General features: G+C 57.8%; 1 protein-coding gene across 15 annotated transcripts in view; it reads left to right on the forward strand.

Moving 5' to 3' along the window:
- TNK2 (tyrosine kinase non receptor 2) overlaps positions 1-25,506 on the forward strand; it is a 39,533-nt gene extending 14,027 nt beyond the window's left edge. For 3 of the 15 annotated variants that reach the window (XM_086400927.1, XM_086400958.1, XM_086400938.1), the window contains 15 exons: positions 6,800-6,980; positions 7,978-8,048; positions 10,043-10,264; positions 11,184-11,336; positions 11,786-12,063; positions 13,504-13,630; positions 14,033-14,179; positions 14,261-14,355; positions 19,102-19,296; positions 20,523-20,614; positions 21,168-21,287; positions 21,927-23,272; positions 23,374-23,469; positions 23,632-23,759; positions 24,757-25,506. In XM_086400927.1, coding sequence (XP_086257053.1) covers positions 6,800-6,980; positions 7,978-8,048; positions 10,043-10,264; positions 11,184-11,336; positions 11,786-12,063; positions 13,504-13,630; positions 14,033-14,179; positions 14,261-14,355; positions 19,102-19,296; positions 20,523-20,614; positions 21,168-21,287; positions 21,927-23,272; positions 23,374-23,469; positions 23,632-23,759; positions 24,757-24,763 — 3,258 coding nt within the window. In that variant the 3' untranslated portion in view covers positions 24,764-25,506. Of the gene's footprint in view, positions 1-21; positions 142-2,982; positions 3,440-6,799; positions 6,981-7,977; positions 8,049-10,042; positions 10,265-11,183; positions 11,337-11,785; positions 12,064-13,503; positions 13,631-14,032; positions 14,180-14,260; positions 14,356-19,101; positions 19,297-20,522; positions 20,615-21,167; positions 21,288-21,926; positions 23,273-23,373; positions 23,470-23,502; positions 23,760-24,756 lie in introns of those variants that run through there. The other 12 variants (XM_086400965.1, XM_086400916.1, XM_086400949.1 and 9 more) reach the window with 12 other exon arrangements.
- The last annotated feature ends 1,704 nt before the right edge of the window (positions 25,507-27,210 follow it).

Consider the following 27,210-nt stretch of genomic DNA (forward strand, 5'->3'; position numbering starts at 1 on the left):
CTGCGGTGGCCTGCGGTCTCCTTCCCTGTGTGGATGCCGGGGGCGTGGCTTCCATAGCCGGCGAGGAGTGGGCTGGGCAGGTTAGCTCGGAGTGCGGAGCGGCAGTGCGGAGCCACGGCGGTGCACTGCGGAGCCTGCCAGGTGGGCGCATTCTTGCAGCCAGGTAGAAGCTGGGCTGGAAGGAGAGGTTTCAGGCCCCAAGGTCTAGAGGGAGGGGTCTCGGGTTGAGTCAGAATAGGGGCTCTTGGATGGATCCCCCTCCTTATCATGGAGTATGGGGGCTCTTGAATTCCCAGGACCTGATCGGTGGCTCTGAGGTCCTGGAGGCGGCCAGGGGCTGAGGGGAGCTGTGGGTCTGTGGTCAGTAAAGGTGCGGACCCACACCTGGCTCTCTGGGTCGGGGCGGGAGGGCAGCTGGTGGCGCTGCTCTGCGGAGAGGTGGCTCCTTGGAATGGAGGCTGGGCATGGGATTGGGGGAAGGGCAGCCGCAGGCACAGCGGGAGAGGCCGCTAACCAACCCGCTCTGGTCGGGCTGCAGGTGGCAGATGTGGGGTGCATGTGGGGCAGAGGACCTGGCCTTCCTCTGGCCGAGGCGCTATAACAGCCCCTGCCCTCCTTCTGAAGGATGTCAGAGGCCCGGCCCCTCAGGACGCAGGGCAGTGACGCTGCCGGTGCGCTGGAGCGGTGGGGGGCTGCGGGAGGGCTCTGCTCCCCTCTCTGGCCCTAAAGCCGGGAGTTTGGATTTCATGGGGGAGAGATCTGCATATCAGCGCCTGACTGGGGCTGAGGAGGAATCGCAGGTAAAGGGGCAGCCAGATAGCCTGGACCCCGAGGTCTGCTGGTGAGCTGAGGACAGCCTGTCAGGAGTGAGGGGTATCTATGCTTCTGGGCCCCAGGACAGATCCTGGGGGCTAGGAGGCTGGGTGAAGAATGGTGGTGTGTTTGTGTGTGGGTTAGGATGGGGAAAGTCAGTGGTGATGAATTTCTGTTGCTGACATCTGCTTCAGTGTCTCTGAGTCCTTAGGACCCAATTAAGCTGCCCTTTGGGCTTGCCTTAGTGCTGCATGGGAGCACTGGAAGCACTGCCAGGATATGGATTTAGTCTTTCACGGACACAGAGTCCGTGTGCCTGGACATTCCCTCTTACTGGCTTTATGAATCTGCATATTAAGCCAAATGTCCTTGTTTGCTTTGGAAAATATGATCAGGGTGTTTACGGGTCTGCCTCCCTTACCCTTGGAGATCAAGCACTTTCTCTCTTGGCCAATAGAGGGCAGTCACTGACAGGACAAAGCTGGGGAAGAAGGGTGCTATTTTCCAAGGCTGGGAGAAAGGGGTCCAGAGCTAGTCGGAGCTCTGACCCCTGACCACGCTTTACTTTTCTTCACAGCCTCCTACAGCTGGATTGCTGAGCAAGCTGTTGAGGCTTGTTCTTACCTGACGTGCAAGGGGAGAATCAGGTCTGGGGTTCCAGTGAGTTTGGGACACATCTTTCTGGGCGGTTGTAATTTTCAATTCGGCCCTTCCAATCCAGTAGTTCCCCCAACTTTCGACAGAGGGAGTGATCCTGCTTAAATTGTCCCCTTTAAGTCAGGTGCCTGGGTTTCCTTCAGAGTGGTGCTTGGTGGGAGGTAGGTAATAGGTTTCTCTGTGCTGTGGGCATTGTGTGCCAGAGTTTAGGGGAAAGTTAGCTCTAGTGTGACTGCGACCTGACCTCCTCTTGTCCGTTAGCTGTGGTTCCATTCTAAGACTGGTGATTCACTGGGACCCAGGAGAGGCTGCACCTGGCTGGCATCATAAGTATTGGGTAGTGGGGGATGAGAGGGGGCTGGGAAAGAGGGACTGATTGCCTGGGGGTGTCCCATGCCCCCCCCTCCCACCTTGGGTCAGATCGGGAAATGTCTGTCCCTTCAAGCACCTCCTTGCCAGGAAGGTCAATCACTGAGAGAGAGGCCCTAGAAAGAGCCTGGGATGCTGACTCCCCAAAACTCTCACCCCAGCTGCCTATTCCACCAGCCAGCTGGGGCTCCCAGAGCTGGTAGCCAGCTGGAGAGGGACAAGAGAGCAGTGTGCAAGAAACAGGGGCTCCCTGGGCATGGCTGAGGGTGGGGGCTGAGGGAGCCTGAGAGAACTTCCTGCAGCTGTCAGGTGTGTCTGGGGGCTGTAGTGAGGGGGGTGTAAGAGCAGCTGGCACCCTTGAGGAGGGCCAGAGGGATCAATTGTCAGCTCTAGGAACATGGGGGGCCCAGGGGGGTTGATGGAGTGATGCAGTTCCCTCTAGCTGGGGCTGTTGTCCCTGTATGTAGGTACTGTTCAGGAGACATCTTATAGCCTGGAATCCTATAGTTTTGGGGTGGAGCCATCACAGGGTTTAGGGGCTTATTTGTTTGTTTTGAGGGGGCTTTGGATCTTGGCCAGCTGGTCTGGGGAGGAGGCATCCTGGGTGATGTGCGTAGCAGACAAGGGAACCCCAGGGGAGGGGGTGGAGATTCCTCACCGTCCCCCTCACCCCCACCCACCCTTGGCTGGACTGCCCCACTCGGGCAGGCTGCCAGACTCTTATTTCCGTCGGGCACCAGGGTAACAGGGCCACATTAGGGCCTGAGCCAGGAGACGCCCAGCCAAGGCTGGGGCTGGGAGATGGGGGAGGGTCTCTGAAGGGTCTGCATGCAAGGTCCAGGATTGACTTTCTGGTGTCCAGGCCCCCTCACTAGCCCTCAGAGCCCCCACACAAGCACATATGGGGGCCTCTTTGTATATTGCTGCTTGATTGACATGGCCCCCACCCTAAAATCCCAGGAGTTGTCTGCGACTATGGGGGCTGGGGTGGAAGCCAGAGACAGGGGGCCTTGTGTATGTGGAGGTGGGGGGGGCAGCGCGGGTGGCTGGGAGGAAGAGTCCCCCCATTCCCGCCGCCTTCTTGGCAGTGATTCAGAAAGGTCCTTTTTCAGCCAGTGTCAGAGCTGCTCAGCTGGGGAGGGAGGGAGGCGGAGGGAGGGCGGGCAGTCGGGTGGGGGAGCCCGGGAGTAGGGCTGAGCTGTGACCACTGCACTGAAGAGAAGACAGAGAGACAGGACAGAGGACCCAGGCTACAGCCACCCCAGAGAAGAACTAGCTCGTTCCTGCCAGGCTGGCCAGCTGTGGAAACAGCTGTAGAGTAGAGCAAAGGGAACCACCCTATTTTTCTACTGTATTCACCGCTCCTGGTGTGGACTCTGGGGGCCTCTGGGGCAGACCTCTGGCTAACCTCCCTTCTGGGCCGTACCTGCAGTTCAGGAGCTGAGACCACTGTCCCCCATCCCCCCCACTTCTCGGGCCAGAGCCCCGGTGACCTGGTCAGGGTGGGTCCTTCTCCGTGGAGATGCCAGCAGCTCGTCGGTTCCCGGGCCTCGAGCTCTCGTTCCCTCTTCTAGCCAGACTCCGGCGGAGACTGTACACAGTGAGTGGGGGGCTGGGGGCGGGAGTGGACAGCCGGGCCTGAATCAGCTCTTCAGAGCCAGCCCTGCGCTGAGGGCCAGCGAGAAGGACGGGGCGGGCTCGACAGGGGCTCAGGGCCTCTCTGCCCTGGTGGCTGTGTTCTTGGTGACGAGTGTGTCGGCAAAGTGTTGTGTGGGAAGTGTGTGTGCCAGCCACGAGAGCTACACGTGTCAGACACAGGTGTGTAGACTGGGCTGTGCTGGGGGAAGCAAAGACACGGGCTGGTGGTGGGGTGTGGGGGAGCGGACTTGTCCAGGGTCACCCTGGGCTGGGTGGTAGAGACAGGGCTGGGACCCTGGCTGCCGCCTTCTTTTCCCCGGGATCCCAGTGTTCTCTCCCGTCTTCCCACACATGCCCCCCCCACGCAGAGCAGCCTGTTCCCAGGGTTGGGGAGCAGGGAGATTTGTTAGCTGGTGTTTCAGGAAAAAGGAACAGGCCAGACTGTGCTTTCTCAGAGACTTCTTCAGGGGAGGGGCCCCTGGGTCTCCCCCAGCCCTGACCACACAGGGCAGTTCTTTGAGCTGTTCTCAGGAGTGGCTGCCTCCTGCCCCCAGGAGCGTAGGGTTGAGGGGCCTGGAGCACTGGGACTTGAGGACTGGGGAGGACGCAGTGGGGGTCTTCAGACCACCTGCTCTGGTGGCCAGCCTCATCTTAGGCTGAGCCGTGTAGGGGGTGGGATCACTCTGCTCCAGGGACCAGGTAGTGATGATGGAGGTGCGAGCTGGCCCCGTCTGGTCACTCCATAGAGAGACACTGCCTGGGTTAGTGATTTTCACAGGGGTCCTTTGGGGCTTTCTTCTGGAAAGAGGTGGTGCCCTGCTCTCTTCAGTCCATACCCCCTTGTTTGTAATGGATGACTTTGTATGAGGATAAGTGAGTTAATCAGCCAAGTGCTTAGAACTGTCCCCAGCATCTGGTTAACTGTAGTTGAAGTGTTAGTTATTTTTATTTTTCTTAAATAAAGTTAATAGAAATACAACCTGTTTATTCTGTGTGTATGCACATGTGCCTATGTGTGTAGTCAGTTAACATAATGCCTCCTGTAATATAAAGGAAAATGGAAAGGAAATCAGTTACTGCTTCAGTTATGAAGCAGTCAGATCCTAAGACCTCAGGTAGAACCAGCGTGGAGGCAAAGATGTTGTCAGGCAAGTGCTGACTGAGAGGAGACATTTGAAATAGTAAGGGTGGGCTGTCTGCAGTGACCTCTTTCTGAATGGTGGACAACTTCTCATCTCCGAACAAAGCAAAAGGCCAGTTTCTCCTCAGTTTACACAGCAGTTCCATTCTAGGAAAATTCAGTCTATATTAAAATTGCAAAAATACTTTCTTGTTTGTGTATAAAATGGAATCTGATTCTCTGTTCAGATGACTATAAGTAAATTTTTCACCTGCATAAATTCAGTTGTATGGGATTTGTGACAGTATGAGAATCCCAGCACTCACTCACTGCCACTAGCGGTCCCCAACATATTGACAGCCAGACATGTTCTCTAGGGGGCTACCCAGGCCTCCTGAGAACCATGCGGGTGAACGGTTAGGGCTTAAAGTTTGGAAACCCCCTTCTGGGCCGCCGCCTCAGTGGAGGAGCCAGGGTTTGAACTGAGGGTGTCTCGTTTCTGTCCGTGGCTCTTTGTACTGCCCAGGGCTGCCTGGGAAAGTCTGAGCTTCTGGCACTGGGCTGGCAGCTCCGCTGGGAACTGTGGGGGCAGGAGGCTCGCCCTGGGCCCAAGCTGTGAGCGCCTGCTCTCCCAGAGCGACCTGGGAGGAAAGCTGGGGGGACAAGCCTGCCTCCCAGTGGGGAGGAGGGGTTCTCGGAGCAGCTGGCCTTTTCCCTGGTCCCTGTCTTCAGCGGGGATTGAACACAGGTCAGGGCTAGGCCAAGCCCTCAGCTCCGAGGGGGTCTTACTCAGACCAGGATGGGTTTGGTGTCGGATGAGCCAAGCTGCCTAGCTTTGAGGGTGCCACTGGCCTCATTCTCTGGGCCCCAGGGAGTGTCGGTAGGAGCCCACTCCCTGGTGGCCCCGTGCCTGACTGTGACCTGCACGGAGTTTTGTTTGGCCAGCACAGTGTACACACGTGCTTGCGTGTGTATATTTCAAACTTGAATTAGTTGACATAGTTCAAAAGTCAGGAGAAAGATCTAATGTCAAGTGTAAACAAGGAACAGAATGGTGTGGGTAATGGGTGAGTATGTGTGTGGGGGGAAAACAAGTCTGGAAGAATGGGTAAAAGTCATTAACGCAGCTGACTTTGGGGACGGGCCGTGCAGCAGGCAGGGATGAGACTTTATTATGGCTTCATTGTGCCTTTTGGTATTTTACATGTGCCTATATTACCTTTTCAAAAATTTTTTTAAAGATATTTATTTGGCTGTGTCGAGTGTTAGTTGCTGCATGTGGGGTTTTTGTTGCAGTGCACAGGGTTCTCTCTAGTTATGACTTAGCTGCCCCGTGGCATGTGGGATCTTAGTTCCCTGATCAGGGTTCGACCCCGAGTCCCCTGCCTTGGAAGGTGGATTCTTAACCACTGGACCACTGGCAGAGTCCCTCAAACTTTCTTTAATGGTGAGATTTTACACACAGATTCCGATTTCTGGTATTTCTTTTAAAAATTGAAAATCTTTGACACCACTAGGCCACAGCCTGTTGTGACAACTGTTGACTGTAGCTGAGCCACACTGCCTCCCTGGGCTGCGGCTGCAAGCCCGCCCTGGCCTCCACCCCTCTTTCCCTCCAAGCTCCTGTGGTTCTGTGTGGTGCCTGGGGAGTGGTTTTTGGACCAGAGGAGAAGCTCCTACAGTGTCAGGCATTGGGAGGAACATGCTGGAGCTCATCTAGTCCCTGTGGGGTCCCTCAGATCTGCAGAGCTCTTGGATGGGTCTCAAGGGACACTGCACCCCCCCAACTTTTTTAAGTAACATTATGAATAAGAATGTATGTATTTTCCTGGAGATCCAATCGATATTTTCATCAGATTTTTATAGAGTTTGTGATGCCAGGAGAGTCGAAGAGCCAGTGGGGAACCAGAGGACAGAGTTTGATCTCAGGTCACTCGACCACAGGTGACAGATTTAGGGAGTAAGACCCTGACTCCAGGGCCTGGGCCATGTCCCAGGTACCCTGATTCTACCCCTGTTGCCATAGGAAGCAGGACATGGCTGCAGGCTCTTACGACGTGCAGCTGTTTGGGGGAGCAGGACGGGGGTTTGAGTCCTTCCCTGCAGCACACAGTAGGATGTGGGTGAGCCCAGGCCAGTAGCAGGGCCGCGTGTTACCTCCCTTCCTTCTGCAGTCCCTGAGCGGCTCTTCTGTTCCCACAGAGGCTGGGGAGCAGCAGCATGCAGCCAGAGGAGGGCACGGGCTGGCTGCTAGAGCTGCTGTCCGAGGTGCAGCTCCAGCAGTATTTCCTGCGCCTCCGCGACGACCTCAACGTCACCCGCCTGTCCCACTTTGAGTATGTCAAGAACGAGGACCTGGAGAAGATCGGCATGGGCCGGCCCGGTAGGTGGGGGTGTGGCCTTGCCCATCGTCACCCACAGACCAGTTACCTTGTCTGTCCTCAGAACTGCCGGCCTCGTGGGAGAGCCCTCCTTGCTTTGTTCTGAGTGGCAGAGCTGAGAGCTCTCACTGCCTGTCCAAGATCCGCCCCCCATCTCCCCAGGTGGGGCTTAAAGCTGTGCACAATGAGTGTGCAGTGGTGAAGGTGAATTGCAGTTGGAGGAGTCTGACTTAAATTTCTAGCTACTCAGGATTAACGACACACTGAGTTTTGTTTGTGCAGACATACGTAGGCTGTATTTCTTCCATCTCCTCCTCGTTTGTAAATTGAGCCTGTGCCAAACACCCGGAGGGCTAGTGTCTGGAGGTCTGTGGAGAAGGAAAGATAAAAACCCTCAGATGGGTTGCTGCCTTTCTCCTGATTTGTCCCTTTCTCTCCTCTCTCCTACAAAGATCTGTTCTATAGGCTAACTTCCCCTCCCCCCATGTGTTTATCCTAAAAGTACTGACTGTAGCTTCTAGAAGTCATGGTGTTCCTTGTAGAACGTTAGCAACTTTTTACTGCATTCAGCCTAAAATAGCTAAATAAGTGATAATGTGAGAATTTAGATACTGATTTACGCTGCTTGTAGCCTAGAGAACTGACAGTTAATGCCAGGAACATAATACAGCCTTATGGGAGAAAAACTCAAAATTGAAGAAATTCTATCCATCACCTTGACTTAACTATTTTTTCTTGAGAGTTGACATAAGAGTACTGCTGTTCAGTTTTGGTGGTTAAACACCTCCGTCCACTTGGAGAAGAATTGCCTGGAAGTGGGACACAGCGCCCATCTGGTTAATGGCGGCCGGGCCCTGGTGGTGGGGACGGCTTGTTCCTTGGCGTTGCTGCGCTGCGCACTGTCTAGTGGTGGCCTCCCCCCAGGAGGACGAGGAAGCAGCCTCTGTGGGGGGATGAGCGCTTTAACAGCATGGGTTCCCCTTCCCCCCTGCCCCGCAGGCCAGCGGCGGCTGTGGGAGGCCGTGAAGAGGAGGAAGGCCATGTGCAAACGCAAGTCCTGGATGAGCAAGGTGGGTGGACTGGGAAGGAGGTGGGAGTGGGGTTTCATCGGGGCCCCTCTGACGTCACCTGGGAGCCTTCCCTCTCCCCGCGGTGTAATCTCACACTTTGTACAGACCTCCTCCTCTGGGGTCTTATCAGGCAGGGTACTTGTAGAGCTGCCTGGCTAAGTGTCTGTCTCCGCTGGAGACGGTGCTGAGTGGCCTGTATGCAGCCTTGGCTTCACGTCCCCTCCTGCTGGGTGGTGGTGCCGGGCATGGAGCAGGCGCTTGTTGACAAGTGCTCTGTAACTTGAGCCCTTGCGCTGAGTGTTGGGGCCGCTGTCCAGTATGGGGCGGTGGGACTGTCTGGACCCAGGATGGCTTTGCTTCCCTCCTCCCCCACCTTCCTAGTCCGTGGAGGGTTTCTCTGGTCTACTGGCCTCCCTGACAGCTTCCTTCCCCAAGGCCTCCCCCACCCCCCTTTCTCTAATTTGGGTCTGTGGAGTGGTGAGTCCCAGGTCTGACTCAGTGGAACTTTGCCCATTGTCTGGAAGACAATGCGAGAGGAAATGAACCAGCCGGCCTTCCCGCCCCACTTCTGGCCTCAGGGTTGGGTGGGGGGTGGGCAGTACCAAGCAGCTGGACCTGGGATTGGGCTGCAGAGATTTCCTGGCTGTGATCTGGCAAAGGGGCTGTCTCTTGGGATCTTGTAGCCTTTTCTGGGGACACCGTCCTGGTCCCTTGCCCAGGTTTTCAGGAAGGATGAGTGTGTTGGGGTGGGTGAAGGCAGGAGAGAAGAGTTGTGCAGTGTGCAGGACTCAGGGGTCTTGGATCTACCTCCGACTGACTGGAGGTCTCTGGGCCAGTCAGTTGACCTCTCCAGATTTGAGATATGTGGTCGGTAAAACAGTGCCAGCCACACTGCCCAGCTCACCTCAGAGCCTTAGGGAGGACCCCTTGAGAAAAAGGCTGTGAAGGGCCTTGTCAGCTGAACGTGGCTTGGATATGGAAGAGATTCCAGTTGCTGGGAGGAAAGATGGAGCAGTGGTGAGAAGAGGCCCTCAGATTGGAGACCCCTTCACCCTGTACAGACGAGACTCTGCCAGCCTTGGGGGCAGGTGCCCAGCTGAGCAGAGTGTGCTACCTCAAGGGCTTTGCATGCCCTGGTAGGGTGGCCATGTTAAACTGTCAGAGCTGCTCTGACTCTCAGGGCTTCCCTCTTGTTCCCTGACCTTTGGCCCCTTCCCTCCCAAGCTCAGGCTACAGAGTCCCCCAACCTTCCTTCTTTCTGAGCTCTCAGCTCTGGGCCTCTCTCCAGAAGCCCAGCTGTCTTCCCAGGCCCTTCCCCAGCAAGGCCTTGCTTCATCTTCACCCCCTCTCCCCATTCCCCCACCCCCACCCCATTACACACACACACACACACTCTCTCTCTCTCTCTCTCTCTCTCTCTCTCTCTCTTCTCTCTCTCTCTCTCTCTCTCTCTCTCTCTCTCTCTCTCACGGTCCAACCTCAGGCTCAAATTATCCTCTCTCCTGGCAGGATGAAGGGCAGCCGACTCCCTGGGGAGGGTGGAGACAGACAGCGCCAAATGGGCAACCCAGAGAAGGGGCCAGGGCTAAAAATGGACGGGAGGTGTTTGTGAGGGCCCCTGAGGCTAAAGCCCATCTGCTTGGGTGAGGGGCTGGAGTCTGTGCTGGGCAGGGGTGCAGAGAGGGACAGGTGGGGTGGAGGGGGCTGCCTTTGAGCTGTCCCTGACCCCACAGCTGGGTGTGGGGCCACAGCAGCCACGGGCTACACTCCTGTAGTCCATTTCTGGCACATATCCTGAGGCCACACTGAGACCGTGGGCTCCCATTTGGTGGTGTGGTCAGGAGGGGACATGGGCCTCCAGCCAGGCTGTCTCCTGGAAGTTTGGCAAAGCCAGTACCTGTGTGGAGGCCTCACCGAGGACCAAGTGGGGCAGGACGGAATGACTGGCCCTGGGACCTCAGGGTTCCATCTGGCCCCCGACTGCCTTCAAACAGGTGTTCAGTGGAAAGCGGCTGGAGGCTGAGTTCCCCCCTCATCACTCTCAGAGCACCTTCCGGAAGACCTCGCCCACCCCAGGGGGCTCTGCTGGGGAGGGGTCCCTGCAGAGCCTCACCTGCCTCATTGGGGAGAAGGACCTGCATCTCTTCGAGAAGCTGGGAGATGGCTCCTTTGGTGTGGTGCGCAGGGGCGAGTGGGACGCCCCCTCGGGGAAGACGGTGAGCTCCCTGGGTCCTTGGGGGTGTGGTGGAGGGGCAGAGGCCCTGCTCTGCCCTCCAAGGTGGATCGGTCCCCTCCATTCGGATGTGAAGGGGGCTGGGCACAGATCCAGAGTGGCTCACCCTGGAGTCCATGCTCAGGGTTAACTCGACACAAGGGTTTCTTTTTCAGTTATAAAACTGTTTTACTTATCATAAAAGTTTGAAAACTCTTTTAAAAATTAAAATTAAAAAATATCTGTTTCCCACCACTCAGAGGAAGCCGAGTTAGTGTTTCCACCTGTTTCCCCCCCCCTCAGGCATTTTATTGAATTTCTTCAAGATACAGCTTTCAAACACAGCTTTTTAACTCTTGCCCTTTTGTCTTAGTATTGTATCTTTAAAAATTTCCCCAGAGGGATAGATAGTACGTGTGCAGTAAAGCACACAGTTTTCGAGCGTACAGCTCAGTGAATTTTCACATACGCACGGGCCTGTGTGACCATTGCCCAGATCATAGTATGGGACATCTCTCTTGCCCCAGGAGGCTCCTGCACCTCTTCCACTGGGCGTCCTCTTCCTTCAAGAGAAAGCCACTGGTCTGACTCCTGTCACCATAGCTTAGTTTTATGGCATTATATTTAAAGCATTTACTTTCCACACCAAAAACATCTTTTTATTATAATATTTTAATATTCTATCATCATACCAGTCATCTCTTTCCTTATCATTGCCACTTAACCTGGGCATGCCCTCACGAAGGGGAGGCCCAGCTCATGGCCTTTGGACGTCAGCCAGCTGCCCTCCCCATGCCAGGCCACGGGCGCCTGGGACAGGCTCACCCAGATGAGCAGACCTGAGGCAGGAGGAGGAGCAAGCTGGCCCAGTGGGTTGGGACTGGGGTCTGTCCTGACTCCCTGCAATCCCTTGCTCTGGCTAGGTGAGCGTGGCTGTGAAGTGCCTGAAGCCCGACGTGCTGAGCCAGCCGGAGGCCATGGACGACTTCATCCGGGAGGTCAACGCCATGCACTCACTTGACCACCGAAACCTCATTCGCCTCTACGGGGTGGTGCTCACACCGCCCATGAAGATGGTGCACACCGTGGGCAGAAGGGGGCTGGGGACAGGGAGGGGCCTGTGGTCTTGGGCCCCCAGGCCCCCCTCACCTCCTGCTAGTGCTGCGGTCACTCCTTCCTGACAAAGGTCCTGCTTTTGGTCCCTCCACCCACAAGTGGCAGGGGGGTTCCCAGGCCTGCCCTGCTGACTGTGCAGCCAGACCTCTCTTCCCTCTCCGGATTGTGCTTGTGTTCTCTGGCAAAGAGTTGCACCTATGGGCGGGCCTGGCCCCAGAGTTTAGTTTTTGGCATTGCTAAAAACTGGGCCCCTTTGGGTGGCTTCTCTGGGCCTCAGTTTCCCATGTTCCCTGGAGGGCGAGGGCCCCAGAGGACAGGTCAGGAAGGAGCATGGCAGTGGCAGGCCTTGAGGGGAGGGGCAGGGCTCAGCCATGCTTATGCCTCCTTCCCTCCTCCCCCGTGGCCTCAGGTGACAGAGCTGGCACCTCTGGGATCATTGTTGGACCGGCTGCGCAAGCACCAGGGCCACTTCCTGCTGGGCACCCTGAGCCGCTACGCTGTGCAGGTGGCTGAGGGCATGGGCTACCTGGAGGCCAAGCGCTTCATCCACCGGGACCTGGCCGCCCGAAATCTGCTGTTGGCCACCCGCGACCTGGTCAAGATAGGGGACTTCGGGCTGATGCGAGCACTGCCCCAGAATGACGACCACTACGTCATGCAGGAACATCGCAAGGTGCCCTTTGCCTGGTGAGGGGCAGGCGCTGCTGGCTCCCAGGCCCTGGACCCAGCCCCGCCCTAGTCCCTACACACCCAGGCCTTGGCGCTTCCAGGGCCTTCTGCACCTCCACTAGGCATTGTGTCTTCTGAGCCTGGCTTCCTTTCTCGTGTGCCCATCCATTCACTTATCCATCCAGAAATGCTTGTGGGCCCTCGTAGCGGGTGCTGGAACACACAGGGCTAAGTGCTGTGGGGATGCGGGAAGGCTTTGGGGAAGACCCAGTATTAAGCTCCTAAAACAGCAGAAGTCAGCCAGGCAGAGACTGGCTGGTGTGTTCCAGGCAGGGCCTTGTAGACTGATGAGAAATGTTCACCTGCACACTGGGCTGGTATCTGGCCCTGCCCTGGCCCCTGTGTGAGCTTATCCTGCGCTGAGACCGTCACGGGCCTCTGATATCAGAGGCACCTGGAGGAGCGTGGTCTCCTAGCTTTGGGGTGGGAGGAGTCGGTCCAGTTCTGCTTGCCAGAAAACCCTTCTAATCCAGGATATACGATCACCCTAATTAATTACTGACCTTATATCGAGGATGATCACACATCCTGGATCCTGCCTAATGTCCTCCAGTGATTAATAACACCTCTTTTCATAGTCAGGCACCCTGGTAAATTATAAGGTCACTTTGTTATGCAGCCCTCTTAAAACAACCCTATGAAGCGAGCAGACTATTGTTATTACCATTTCATAGATGAGGAATGTGGGTCTTAAGGAACATGATTTTACCTGTGTCCCTCCCTCCCACCCCCAACCCTCTACCCCGTCTTTGAATGGCTGGGCCAGCTCTCGAGTCCCACAAGACATCTATGATTCTCCCCCGAGGGCACTTCCTCCTCACTTCTGGCACTGCAGTCCACCCTGGAGTGCTTGCCCCTTGCTGGCTTCACTGCAGTGGTATGTTTCTTCCTCGCCCCGGAGGGCATGTGGGGACGTCTGGGGACACCACTGTGCCTCTTCCCACCCTTTTTGGTTCTTCTTCAGGCCCTGTCCAGATTTCCCACCCACACCTTCCTGCTGAAATGGCCTAAATCCTAGGATCCTGCCCCAAATCTGGAAATTGTCATCCTCCCACCACAATTAGAAAACAGCCTGGGATCTTATCCCCGCCCCCTTTTGCCCCTCCTGGAGCCTCTGACCCTCCTCCTTGCCCTGCTTCCCTGTGGGAATGCCCCCCCTCTTCCTGCTCCAGGCTGCGTGTGGACGAAAGACCTGAGCAGAGACGGTTGGGTCCACGACTGTGCACCCCGTAGTCTAGAAGGCCTGCCCTGTCCACTTCACACTGTGCCCCCAGTGCCTGCTGTGTGCCTGGGCTCTCAGAGCAACAGCAGGCTTGTGCAGGAGCATTTGGGGTCCACTGGGGCTGCTGCAGGGGCAAGGGTTCTCTGAGAGACCTGTTTGACCCCTGCCTCTGCCAGGTGTGCCCCAGAGAGCCTGAAGACACGCACCTTCTCCCACGCCAGCGACACCTGGATGTTTGGGGTCACGCTGTGGGAGATGTTCACCTATGGCCAGGAGCCCTGGATTGGCCTCAATGGCAGTCAGGTGAGGGGGCTGGGGTGGTGCTCCCCACCGGGTGGCCGGGGGTTGATTTGATCCCTGGCTCTCTGCCTGGCCCAGTTGGAACTGGCTCTCACCTGTTGGAATCGCTGTGTCCAGTGCCCTGTGTCTGCTCGAACCCCTCAGAGAGCTGAGCGGGGAGCATGGCCCCAGTGGTGAGGAACAGACCAGCCTGGCTTGCTCGCGGTCCTCCTCTGCCATGGCCCTCTCTTTGGAGGCCGCAGACCTGGGGGTCAGGGTCTGAGGCCTGGGGATCAGGCACAGGTCTTCTTTGCGGTGCAGGCATGGCAGACTGTGGTTCCAGTGGTTCCATGACTGGGGGACATGGAAGATGGGGGTGAAGAGCCAGGTGCTCTGCTTGTCCTTAAACTGCCCCTCCACCCCCAGATCCTGCATAAGATTGACAAGGAGGGGGAGCGTCTACCCCGGCCGGAGGACTGCCCCCAGGACATCTACAATGTCATGGTCCAGTGCTGGGCTCACAAGCCTGAGGACAGACCCACCTTTGTGGCCCTGCGGGACTTCCTGCTGGAGGTGAGGCAGGTGTGCCCACAAGGGCAGGGGTATCTAAGCAGAGATCAGCCTGGGGCGGGCAGTGACTGGTGTCTCCCCCAGGCTCAGCCCACCGACATGCGGGCCCTTCAGGACTTCGAAGAACCTGACAAGCTGCACATCCAGATGAATGACGTCATCACCGTCATCGAGGGGAGGTAGGGAGCCTGGGGTCTGCGTCCCACTGCCTTGAAGGACTCAGCCAGGAGGCGTCTGGGGCCCGAGAGCTCCTCTGCCCCTCAGGCTGTTGTGGCAACACCCTGGCTCCTGCAGCGAGATGGAGGGCAGGCTTGGGTCCCCTCCTGAGTGTGAGGAGTGAAGTATGCAGGTGCCAAGGCATACAAAGGGCTTTCCCTTCCTGGAGTCTCCTCCACCCTTTGCCCACTAGGCTTCAGCTGCGGCTCTGTGAGTCAGGGCCATGCTACCACTGTGGGTAGGAAGGAGCATCAGGGCCTGGGGCCCAACTGGGGACTCGGGGGCTCCTTTTACCCTCCCCCACCCTCCTCTTCCCCTCCTGTCAGGATAAGGACTCTGGACTCTCACCTGGGCACCCTGCAGTAGCCCAGAGCAGCCCCGCCTTTTCCTGGCAGCCTCTGCCCTCCACTGAGCCCGTAGCTCCCTCCGAGGGCTCCTCTCCATCCTCTGCTGGGCCTTTTGTCCCTAGCTGCCCTCGCAGGGTCTCTTTCCTCCCTCCCCCTCACACCTGGCAGCACGTGTCTGCCCACAGGCAGCATCCCCTGAGTCACATCTTCTACTTGCAGCCCCCGCAGTTCAAGTGGGCCTGCCTTGGAGGAGTCCCCACCCACCGCTCACCCCACCCTTTGTTATCTGATCCCTGGGATGTCTGAGGAACTGATTGAGGTGGGGCCGGCTAGAGGTGCCTTTGGGGTGGGGGCTGAGTATGGAGGAGCAGGGGAGGAAATCCCCTGGACCCCACACCCCAGTCCCCAGCTCCTCTGACTCAGAGCTGGGCAGGGATGGGGGCAGGGGCTTCCCACGGAGCCCTTTCTACCTGGACTTCAGGTTTGGGGTTTGGGGCCTTTGGAGAAACTTTGTTCCTCATGGGTGTTTGTTGAGAAGGGAGAGCTTCTGGGTCTGAGTCAGACTGATGACACAGGCCCCAGAGCCCAGGCTGTCTGTGGAGGAGCGGGACCTGCACCCCTGTGGCCCCCAGCATCTTCTCTCCAGGCCAGCATTCCGGCTTGGCAGTCTGGGGAAGGTTCTGGAAATAGGAAGATGAGGATGAGGGCCCTCCTGGAGGTGCAGGCAGGACCTTGGGCCAGAGCCTGAGCCTGCAGCCGTTCCCTCCTCCAGATGCCAGAACCCTGGGCCTGCACTCTCCTCTGCCCTGTAGATCCCAGGCCTTTACTCTCAGTAAAGGGCCCCTAGGCCCTTGCTCTCAGTGAGGGCCCATGTGCCAGGGCCCAGTGTTCCCCAGGAGGTGACTCAGGGGCTTGGTGTGTCTCTGGGGCGTGTGTCTCTGGAGCTGGCACCCAGGGTCACCCCTGGAGCGAGGCGGGGGACAGGAGGCTCAGGGGAGCCGCTCCTCCTGGGAGGCCCCAGTGGGCGGGCCCCGCCCCCACCCCGCCCTTCCGTCCCGGGCTGCTGGCTCCGCTGCCGCCGCCTGCCAGTGTGGGCTCATTGGGCTCTTCCTCTGGGGCCAGCAGTCCGACTTGGACCACAGCGCCTGCCGTGGGTCCCTGGAGCCGCTCAGGAGGTGGGAGGTGAGGGCAGGAGGCATGGCAGCCGGCAAGGCTTGGGGAGTGGGCCGTGTGTCAGTAGCGCCAGGGCTTGAGCTGCCGCCTCATTTCCTTGGGTCCCAAGTGCGTGTTTGCCTGGCTCTGTCTCCATGTCTTCGGGTGGATGGGCTGTCTGTGGGTGTCCCTTTGGGTCCTCGGGTCCCAAGTGCGTTGGTTTGCCTGGCTCTGTCTCCATGTCTCTGGGTGGATGGGCTGTCTGTTTGTGGGTGTCCCTTTGGGTCCTTGGGTCCCGAGTGTGTGTGTTTGCCTGGCTCTGTCTCCATGTCTCCGGGTGGATGGGCTCTCTGTCTGTGGGTGTCCCTTTGGGTCTGGGTTTGTGCATGTGGGTCTCAGTCTGTTTCTCCATCCTCCAGCAGCCTGGCTCTCAGCTCTCTCACATCTGTGCTCTTCTGTTAGACTTGGATTCCTTCTTGCCGAAACTGTCTCTTAGCCACAGTCTGGGAGCACCCTTGCCCCTGACTCTGACCAGTTCTTTAGACTCAGTGCTTCTCGAGGTATCAGGCAGTGGACCGAGAGAGGACACCAGATGTTCTGTGAGCCCAGCTCGCGAGGCTCTGTCTAGACTGAGAGGGATGGGTGAAGACCGCTCTTCTCCAGTGCGTCTTTGGAGGCTAGGATGGCTGACAGAACTCTGATGTTCTGTCTCCACCAGCCAGAGAAGGGAAACAGAGGTTTTGAAATCCATTGTGCTGGTCCTTGGCCTGGCTGGTGCCTGGAGCCTCTGCTTCCTCTGGTAGGCGAGGGAGGAGGAAGCGAAGGCTGTGTTGTCCCTCAAGGCCAGGGGCTGCTGGGGACACCCGGAGAGAAGCGCTCAGGTGGTGTTTAGAGCACTGTTTAAGCCACGTTTGTCAGCCATTTCTAGGCTACCTAGGCTGGGACTGAGGTTTCCAGGGACTGGTCCCCAGTAGGACTGGGGCAGCCTTCAGTGGTTCCTAATCCAGGCCCCGGTTCCTGGCTGCTGCTTCATATCTCGCCTGTCCCAGGATGCTGTGAGGCCATCCTGCTGGAGATGCTGGTTTGCTTCAGGGACTGTGCCCTCCCGTTGCCATGGAGACTCTGGGCTGAAGGGAGGTGTGGCCAGAGCAATCTGGGTGGGAAAGGCTGACCTGCTTCTCCTGGGCTGATGGTGTCTCCATCCCACAGAGCCTTGGAGGGCGGGGGAGGGGACTGGGAGCAGTGGAACGTAGCATTGGCCACCTCGGGAGTTATATTTGACTCTCCCTGGGAGGATGCTGCTTCCGTGCTTAGGATGTGGTTCCCAAGTATGTTTCCTACACATACTCTGCACTCCCCACAGCCCCCACCTGTAGCAAAGCCTTTTTTGAGACTTGGTGTCAGGACTCCCAGCAGTGACAAAGGATCCCTTCCTTCTAGGCCTGGCTCTTGTCTTGGCCATACAGGTAACAAGGAAGGTAGGCTTAGTTCTGCTCTCCCCTCTCAGAAGTGGGTCCAGAGGAGGCTTCCAGGTGAGGGGCTGTGTTAGCAAAAGGGAAGGAGTGGAGGGAGTGACCACCTGCCCCCCTGGGTGGTCGTGATTCCGGTGTGAGTCTGTTCCACTCTGCACTGCTTCTCCAGCTCAGTTAGTGAGCATCTCTGGAGAGGTGTGCAGAGCAGAATCCAGCATCCAGCTGCTGGGTTTGGTGTCTGAGGCTGTTCCGCGGAGGGGCCCATGAGACCCGGGGGCCTGTGGGTGTTGGGGGGAGGGCAGCATCGGGGGCTGGGTGCCAGGCCCTCCCCTCTATGCCTCTTTGGCCTCAGCCAGCCTGGAGGTGGGGTGGGGAGGGGATGTGCTCCTCTCCTTGGAATGGCCCTGCTATTTTTGGATGGGCTTTGTCCCTTCCCGGGTGTTGTCCTCTCTTCTTCCTTCCCTTCCTGCCCTCACCCCCGAGAGGCACGGCGGTAATCACAGGGTTGCTGTGTCTGTGGCGGCTGGGCAAGCAGCCTTGTTGGCAAGGAGGCTGGGCCCTCAGCCCTCCCCTTGCACCTCCTAGCTCCCCCAGAATCACTGTGCTCATGGGCCTCACTGCCTCCGTCCTGCTTCCACCTCCCCCAACCCTCCGATCTGGCTGCAGATGGGAGGAAACCTTGCTCTATGCCCCTGGTGTGGACAGGTAGTGTACGGGTTGGGGGCTGACAGTGAAGGGACACAGCTTGGTGCCACATGGACCCCCCCTACAGCTGCAGGAGGCCCTCCCCACCTCTGCCGTTGCCCAAAATCTGGGCCTGTTCCCAGTGTGAGCGATCTCAGCAGCAGGTGCAGGAGCCTCGGGGCTGTTGACTCTTTGGCTTTCGAAGCATCCAAGAGGGCATTTTGTTCTTTCCTGCCCACCTGGCCCGGCTTCCACCGCCGACCCCAGGCCCGGACCTAGGCTGTGCCAACAGAGTCTGTCTGAAGTCAGAGTGAGGGGCTGGTGGTCCCACAGTCCAGCCACACTAGGAGGCTGGGGTCCCTCCTGGACCCCTTGTTTAAGGCAAGGAGGTGGGTGGGAGTGAGAGCGAGGGTCCCACAGTCCTGGCAGGAGGTGGTGGAAGGCGCTGGAGATACGTAAACCTTGGGTTGCCCCAGGTGCTTCCAAGCTTCTGAAGGACTACCTGCCTGCAGGAGGGATGTGGTTGGAGGGCTTGGCCCCAAGCCCAACGCTAAGGCCGTGGTGCTCCTTTGGGCCCCTGCAGCTTAGAGCTCCTGGAACCAGGTTGAAGAGTGAAATTGGGTGGCCAGGGGAGGACAGGGGCTTAGGCCTTGCCAGGGGAGAAGGGAGGTGAGGTGGTACGGTGAGAAGAGTGCTGGCTTCACAGACTGACAGCTGGGTTTGAATCCTGGATCTGCTGCACTCTGGTAACTGTAGGCAAGTTGTGTTACTTGTTTGAACGTGTTTCTTTATTTCTAAACTGGAGGAAAAGCTGTCTGGCCCATCTGAGTCGCTTAGGGTAAGGCTCTGTGCTAACGCCAGGCCCTGTACTGGGTGAGTGGCAGATCCTGGGGGGCTGCTGGTGGGCTGCTCTGATCCTGGGGCCCTCACCCTGATGTTCTTTTCCGCTGAGGTGGTCAGATACCATGGTGCAGAGAGTTTGGTATGAAAAGGGTCCCGTCCTTGGGACCTTCCACCACACCCTGGCATTTACCACATCACCTCTGTTGGGCAGGGCTGAGAATTACTGGTGGCGTGGGCAGAACACGCGGACGCTGTGCGTGGGGCCCTTCCCTCGCAACGTGGTGACCTCCGTGGCTGGTCTGTCGGCCCAGGACATCAGCCAGCCGCTGCAGAATAGCTTCATCCACACGGGGCATGGCGACAGTGACCCCCGCCACTGCTGGGGCTTCCCTGACAAGATTGACGAGTGAGTACTGGTGGGGTCCCACATGGGGGCTCCAGGGCCAGCAGCCCTTCTCTGGGCACTCAGGCTCTCCAGGCCTCCAAGGTCCCCATTACAGCCCTGGGCCAAGGGTCTCCTGTCCTAGGCCTTTCCTTGCAGGCAGGCCTGAGGTTGCAGCTTCAAAGGTTGGACCAAGTCTTCCTTTGTGGAAGGGCCTCTAGGGCCTGCACCTCTAAGTTCTCCCTGAAAACTGACCTTAGGAAAATGGACTTGGAAGTAGCCTTTGGAAGCAGTTAGTAGGAAGCATCTCCTGATCCCCAGTACTTGGTGGCAGTTTCCCTTCTTCTGCTGGAAGCACCCATGTCCTAGAGACGGAAGCTGCTGGCTCAGGCCTGAGAGGCAAGGTGCAGAAAAACTCCCTGCAGGGACACTCCAGAGGGCATTTAGGCAGCAGCTCGGAGCCCTCTGCCCCTCCCCACCCCACCCCACCCTGCTTACTCTACCTGGGAGGGGGTTCAGCTTCCTTTAAGCGAAAGGATGAGGTCATCTAGGGGCATCTGGGGAAGACACACAGGAGGATTAGTCACTTCCTGAGGGCCCTGCCCCAGGGAGCCACCTGGAGCTCCTCCTACTGGGACTCCAAGCCTCTGTGCCAACCCCACTGGGCTTCTGAGCAGTGCTTTCTTCTCCATCTTCTGACAGGCCTTGTCCCAAGGGGCGAGGTTCAGCCTGCCCTTCACCCCCTGCTCTGCACACCAGGACACTGAGCCCAGGGAGGGTGCCAGGGCTTTCGCCTCACCAGAGCCGGGGAGGGCCTGAGAGAGCTGGGGTTGCAGACCCCCTGCAGGAGGCGGCCGTGGCAGTGTGGCCTGGCAGCAGAGAAGAGAGTGGCAGCAGGTGGCTGCTGAGTGGGGGTGGGGGTGGGGGTGCCGCGGGGGTTGCAGAGGGCCAGCTCTACCCTTTCAGGGAGTACTTGGAGCCCATACAATCCTAGGCTTTTCAGCCTACACTCAGGAGTTCTTCCTCTGCCCCCTCTCCGTGGCACCCTCCCCTGGTCACTGCTGGATCTTTGGAAGGGAGCGCCTGGGAGCCAGAAGTCCTGTGCTCCAGACCCACGTCCGTCAGGGGCTTGGACAGGACTCTTCTGTCCTCTGCCTGAGGCCTGGGCACAGGCCCAGCAACTCCCCCAGGGTGCCCTCTCTGCCACCATCCTACCTGCACCCATCTCTGACCCGCTTTTCTCCCCACAGACTGTATCTGGGAAACCCCATGGACCCTCCTGACCTGCTGAGCGTGGAACTGAGCACATCCAGGCCCACCCAGCATCTGGGCAGGGTGAAAAGTAAGGGTCCCCAAACCCTCAGTCCCCTAGCTCATCAGCTACCGAGCAAGAGGTGCTGCCTCCTCGGGCTACCCTGAGCCGGTTGGGTCAGGGCCACAGGGGACAGCTGTGTCCCTGGCTCCGGCGGGGAGTGGGGCGGGCGGTGAGAGGCAGTGGTATCCGCCGAGGTGGGCATCGTCAGTCTGGCCAGCGCTGGCCTGCCCTCTCTGCTTTCCTCCTCCCCCTCCTCCTCCCCTCCATGCTCAGATCCTGGCTCTCCTCACTGCCCCCTAATCCTGCTCTCCTTTCCTGAGCCAAAGCCACCCCCCAGGCTCCATCTTGGCTGGGAGCCTCATCCATCTCCCGGATCCTGGGCCCGTGGGTCTGGAACACAGTTTTCCCATCCTGCCGCCCCATTGCTTCCCATCGCTGCTGGGTGTGTGCGTTCACTCCCCCTATTCACTTTCTCTCTCTCTCTCTCCCCCCCGCACTCTGCCCTTCTCTCCGGCTCTGTCTCCCCTCCCTTGTCCTCTCCTGCTCTGCCCCTCTACTCTCCGCATGGCCTTTCTTGCAGGGGAGCCTCCACCTCGCCCTCCTCAGCCTGCCATCTTCACTCAGAGTAAGTGGGGCTGCTCCCGGTGCCTTGGCCCCCGCCCCCGCCCCCTCTCTCCTCTCACTCCTCTCCTTCTGGAAGGTACAGAGCCCTGGCCGGCCGGGGGGAGGGGAGGTGGGCGTGTGCTGTGAGCTTCTGCGGCTGACCTGGCCCAGCATGCCTGCCGTTCCCCCCAACCCCCCAAAGCCTGGGCTTCTGGAATAAGAGTGTGGTCCTGGTGCCCACCGCCACCTCTGCCCACCATTGTGCAGCCCTGCCTCACTTCCTGCTGGACCTGCAGAAGCTGTGTCTGGGCTTTCATGCCAGTTTGTCGGGAGCCCTGTCCTCTCTAAGGATGGCTCCTGTTGCCCTTGACGGTGGGAGATGGCCCATAGCCCCTGCCTGCACTAATGGTGTGCTGTAACGGAGTAGGGATTGCTAACCAGGGCCCACAGGGATTTGGGGTCTTGTGTCAATAGAGAGGGTATTGAAGCGGGCGGATGTGGGGTATTGCTTGCTCTAGCTGCAATGGAGGCAGGGGCTCACTGGCCCCTGTGGAGGGCTGCTAGCCCCCAGAGCAGGTTCTCCCCTCCTGTTTGGAAAGGGTCTGTGTGCACGGATAATTCTGGTGGCTGAGGGCTGCCCTTCCGGGGAATTGGGAGCTGGTAGAGATACTTGACTGTCTTCCCCATCCACCTGCCTGACGCTGCCTCCCTGTTGGGGTTCTCCCTTCCATCACAGAACCAACCTACGACCCCGTGAGTGAGGACCAAGACCCCCTGTCCAGCGACTTCAAGAGGCTGGGCCTGCGAAAGCCAGGACTGCCCCGTGGGCTGTGGCTCGCGAAGCCCTCAGCCCGGGTGCCAGGCACCAAGGCCGGCCGCGGTGGTGGCGAGGTCACGCTCATTGATTTCGGCGAGGAGCCTGTTGTGCCGGCCCCACGGCCCTGTGCCCCATCACTGGCGCAGCTGGCCATGGACGCCTGTTCCTTGCTGGACAAGACCCCGCCACAGAGCCCTACACGGGCCCTGCCCCGGCCCCTGCATCCCACGCCTGTGGTGGACTGGGATGCACGCCCGCTGCCCCCACCTCCCGCCTACGATGACGTGGCCCAGGATGAGGATGACTTCGAGGTCTGCTCCATCAACAGCACCCTCGTGGGCGCCGGGGTCTCTGCTGAGCCCAGCCAGGGCGAGACCAACTATGCCTTTGTGCCTGAGCCGGCGAGGCTCCTCCCCCCGCTGGAGGACAACCTGTTCCTCCCACCCCAGAGTGGGGGCAAGCCACCCAACTCGGCCCAAACCGCAGAGATCTTCCAGGCGCTGCAGCAGGAATGCATGCGGCAGCTACAGGTCCCGCCTGGCTCTCTGGTCCCCTCACCCAGCCCTGGGGGTGACGACAAGCCCCAGGTGCCCCCCCGGGTGCCCATCCCCCCGAGGCCCACGCGCTCGCGTGGTGAGCTGTCTCCAGTCCCCCCAGGTGAGGAGGAGATGGGCCGGTGGCCCGGACCTGCCTCCCCTCCCCGGGTGCCTCCCCGGGAGCCCCTGTCTCCACAAGGCTCCAGGACTCCCAGCCCCCTGGTGCCACCTGGCAGCTCCCCGCTGCCTCCCCGGCTCTCCAGCTCACCTGGGAAGACCATGCCCACCACCCAGAGCTTTGCCTCAGACCCCAAGTATGCCACACCCCAGGTGATCCAGGCGCCTGGCCCGCGGGCCGGCCCCTGCATCTTGCCCATCGTCCGAGATGGGAAGAAGGTCAGCAGCACCCACTACTACCTGCTGCCCGAGCGCCCGCCCTACCTGGAGCGCTACCAGCGCTTCCTGCATGAGGCCCAGAGCCCCAAAGAGCCAGACCCCATGCCCATACCCCTGCTGCTGCCCCCTCCCAGCACCCCAGCCCCAGCCGCCCCCACTGCCACTGTTCGACCAATGCCCCAGGCTGCCCCAGACCCCAAGGCCAACTTCTCCAGCAACAACAGCAACCCAGGGGCCCGGCCATCCTCCCTGAGGGCCACTGCTCGGCTGCCACAGAGGGGCTACCCCGGGGACGGGCCAGAGGCTGGGCGGCCTGCAGACAAGATCCAGATGGTGAGTAGTGGGCCTGGCTGCAGGGTGAGAAGGGGCGGGGGCCCAAGGGACCCAGAGGAAGGGGCCTGAGTGGTGCTGACGGGTGGGGGTGGTGTGCCCAGCTGCAGGCCATGGTGCATGGGGTGACCACAGAGGAGTGCCAGGCGGCCCTGCAGAGCCACAGCTGGAGCGTGCAGAGGGCTGCCCAGTATCTGAAGGTACCACCACCTCCTGCCCACTCTGGCTTTCAGGGACCCTGAAGACTGTTCTGCGGCTCTCCTCCCACTCTCTCCCTCCCTCCCCCCACCCCCCTCCTCTGCCCTGCCCTGGTCCAGCACCCCACCCCAGTGTGTCCCATGGCACCGCCCTCTGCTCCCCAGGTGGAGCAGCTCTTTGGTCTGGGTCTGCGGCCACGAGGCGAGTGCCACAATGTGCTGGAGATGTTCGACTGGAACCTGGAACAGGCCGGCTGCCACCTGCTGGGCTCCTGCGGCCCTGCCCACCACAAGTGAGCAAACCCTGCATCTGCCGTCTTCCTGTCCCCGGGCTTCCTGGAGCAGCCCCCCTGGGAGTAGCCAACATTGCACGGCCAGACGCAGGGCTCCAGGCAGGAGGAGGGAGGGGGTCCCAATCCCACAAGACAGGCAGTTCTCAAGGAAAACAGTTTCTCCTAAGCACGTTTGTCTTGACTTCATAGCTTCTTTGTTCAGATGAACTAATGAGTAAGAGGAATCAGAGCCACTCTGGTTGCAGGGAGCTTGCTTCCTAAGCAGGCTCTAGCGAGCAGCAGTTTAGGATCCAATAATTTAGACAAATACTTCTCACCTTCTCATTTCCTATTTGTGTTTAAAATAACACCTAAAGTTTTAATGCCTTTTTAAAGGAATGTCTAATAAAAAAAAATCCATTACTTTTCCTGTAAAAAATTTATATGTAATCTGACAAAATATATAGATGTATATTAATAGCAAACTTGATGTAGAGTATAAATACCAATGAAAGTTTTATTGAGTCAAAAGTGAACTTCTTCCCTGGGAGGTGCTGGCAGGGTGTGGGGTGTCAAGAGTCCCCTGGCAGGACAGCCTGATTGGAGCCCAACGCCCTGCTCACATATGGTGTCAGCTTATGCTCCTTTCCTGATCTCTCAGGGTGCTCATCTGTAACATGTGTATCAGTGTTAGTTCCAACCTCATAGAAATGGTTAGAAGAATTAATGAGGGATGCCTCTGTCATACCACACAGCAGGTGTCTGGCCCACAGGACGCTGTCCCTGAATGTTAACCGTTACCTTGTGGTCATTCTTACTCATTTGCATCAGTTATTGATACACGGTTAAAGAAGGCATCCAGGATGATAAATTCCAAAATTATTGCCTAGAACCACCCATTTTCAACCCCTTTGGCCTGCACCAAGAGGCCTTCTCGTACCTGCTTAGCCTGGACCTTCCATCCTCTTGCACTGACCCCTGCTGACGGAGGGCTTTCTGATTGTTTCCCATCCTTTAGGCGTTGAGATGCCTGAAGAGCCAGAGGATCTGCCCTGAAGGAATCACTTAAGCTTGTCCATCTGAGGAGGGCGGGGAGACTCCCTGCCAGGCCTGGAGGACCTGCTGCATCCACGGCTCCCAGTGGCAGAGCGAGGCCATGGCAGCAGGAAGCTGGGACGCTGGGACCCCCACCCCGCCTGTCCCTCGCTCCCCCAGTGCTGACCCTGCAGCTCCAGAGCCTGTGCTGCCCCAGCCAAGGTGCAGGAGGGACCTGCCTCTGGGCTTCAGTCCCTGGTGGAGCCTGTGGCTAAAGGGTGTGGCCAGGCCTTGCGGGAAAGCCAGACTTGACCTTGGGCAGGGAGGATGTGTTGGCCATACAGAGAAGTGGACCAGGGAGTGGGTGGGGGCCCTTCACAGGGCTAGGCCCTTTCCAGGGAGCCCTGTCGAACAGAATGTGGCCTCACCATGGTCGTATTATGGGACTTGGCCGGTCTTAGGATCTTGTGCCTGAAAATAGCCTGAGGTGGCTCAGGTAGCAGAGCTAGGGTGCCAGTTCGTTCTCTGGCAGGGACCAGGGCCCTAGGGCCCAGGATTGGAAGGAGACCAAGGGGGCAGCAGCCCTGGAGGGACACCAGTGCTTCCTCTTTGACCCAGCTCTTCCCCTGTGCTGTTCCGTGTTTTCCCACCAGTCTCTGTTGCCAAAGTTGCTGCCCCAGCTATGAATATCTGCTTCTTCCAGAGAAATAAAGTTAGTTTCTATTTTATGTTACTTATTTGTGTCTGCCTGTTTCTTTTGTCAGCTGCCTGAGGTTCCAGGGCTCCCCAAGCCACTGCCATCTATCCCAGGCAGCAGGCCCTGTAGCGCCATCTGTTGATGATAAAGAGGAAGTACAGGCCTCTTTGACCCTAAGGAGTCTCTCCCTTTCCTGAGCTGGCTGAGGACAGAACCCACCTAATTCAGTGTCTCTTAAGTTTTATCTCTGGAGTTCTGTGAGGCAGGATATACTGTAGGACAGTAGGACAGAGTACAGTAACTCAATTAGCTGGACTTAAGCCAGAAATTTTTTTAGCACGTGCTAAGCTCAACATTCAGAAAACTAAGATCATGGCATCTGGTCCCATCACTTCATGGCAAATAGATGGGGAAACAGTGGAAACAGTGTCAGACTTTTTTTGGGGGGCTCCAAAATCACTGCAGATGGTGACTGCAGCCATAAAATTAAAAGACGCTTACTCCTTGGAAGAAAAATTATGACCAACCTAGATAGCATATTCAAAATCAGAGACATTACTTTGCCAACAGAGGTCCGTCTAGTCAAGGCTATGGTTTTTCCTGTGGTCATGTATGGATGTGAGAGTTGGACTGTGAAGAAAGCTGAGCGCCGAAGAGTTGATGCTTTTGAACTGTGGTGTTGGAGAAGACTCTTGAGAGTTCCTTGGACTGCAAGGAGATCCAACCAGTCCATTCTAAAGGAGATCAGCCCTGGGATTTCTTTGGAAGGAATGATGCTAAAGCTGAAACTCCAGTACTTTGGCCACCTCATGCGAAGAGTTGACTCATTGGAAAAGACTCTGATGCTGGGAGGGATTGGGGGCAAGAGGAGAAGGGGATGACAGAGGATGAGACCGCTGGATGGCATCACCGACTCTATGGACGTGAGTCTGAGCGAACTCCGGGAGATGGTGATGGACAGGGAGGCCTGGTGTGCTGTGATTCATGGGGTTGCAAAGAGTCGGACACAACTGAGCAACTGAACTGACTGAAGTCACTTCAGTCATGTCTGACTCTTTGCAAACCTATGGACTATAGCCCACCAAAGTCCTCTATCCATGGGATTCTCTGGACAAGAATACTGAAAAAAAAAAAAAAAAAGAATATTGGAGTGGGTTGCCATGTCCTTTTCTCCAGGGGATCTTCCCAATCCAGGGATCAAATTCTTGTCTCTTGTATCTCCTACATTGGCAGGCGGGTTCTTTACCACCAGCACTATCTGGGAAGCCCTTTTGTTTGTTGTAACATGGAAGGCCTCAATATGTGTAAGCATTTTAATTTTCTTTTTCTGGATAGCTAATAATCACTTGGTTCAAAATTCAGAAGATACTCAGGAGTATACAGTGAGATTTCCCACCCCAGCTGCCACCTCCCCTCTTCAGAGGCTGCCTTTATCCTCAGTTTTCTGTGTGTTTCTTGTTTTTTTCACTTCAAGTGTTCTGAAGAGCTCCCTAGCCATACTGAAAGAGCTTCCCCAGTCTTGTCTAGGGTTGCGTGGATATGGCTGAACCATTCTCTGTTTAACCAGGCCCCTTTGGATGGTGAGTTATTTGGTTGTTACCAGTCCTCTTCAGTTACAGCCATTGCAGCAATAAATGGCGAATGTGGGTTATTCGTCACTTGAAAGGCAATCTGAAGGATGAGTTCCCAGAAGCGGTGTTCCTGAGCTAGCGTGTATGCAGCTCCTGAGGGATCCTGCCA

Source organism: Bos grunniens, chromosome 1 (assembly GCF_055505025.1).
Source record: "Bos grunniens cultivar Pamir isolate PY7600 chromosome 1, Bosgru_T2T1.0, whole genome shotgun sequence".
Taxonomy (NCBI): domain Eukaryota; kingdom Metazoa; phylum Chordata; class Mammalia; order Artiodactyla; family Bovidae; genus Bos; species Bos grunniens.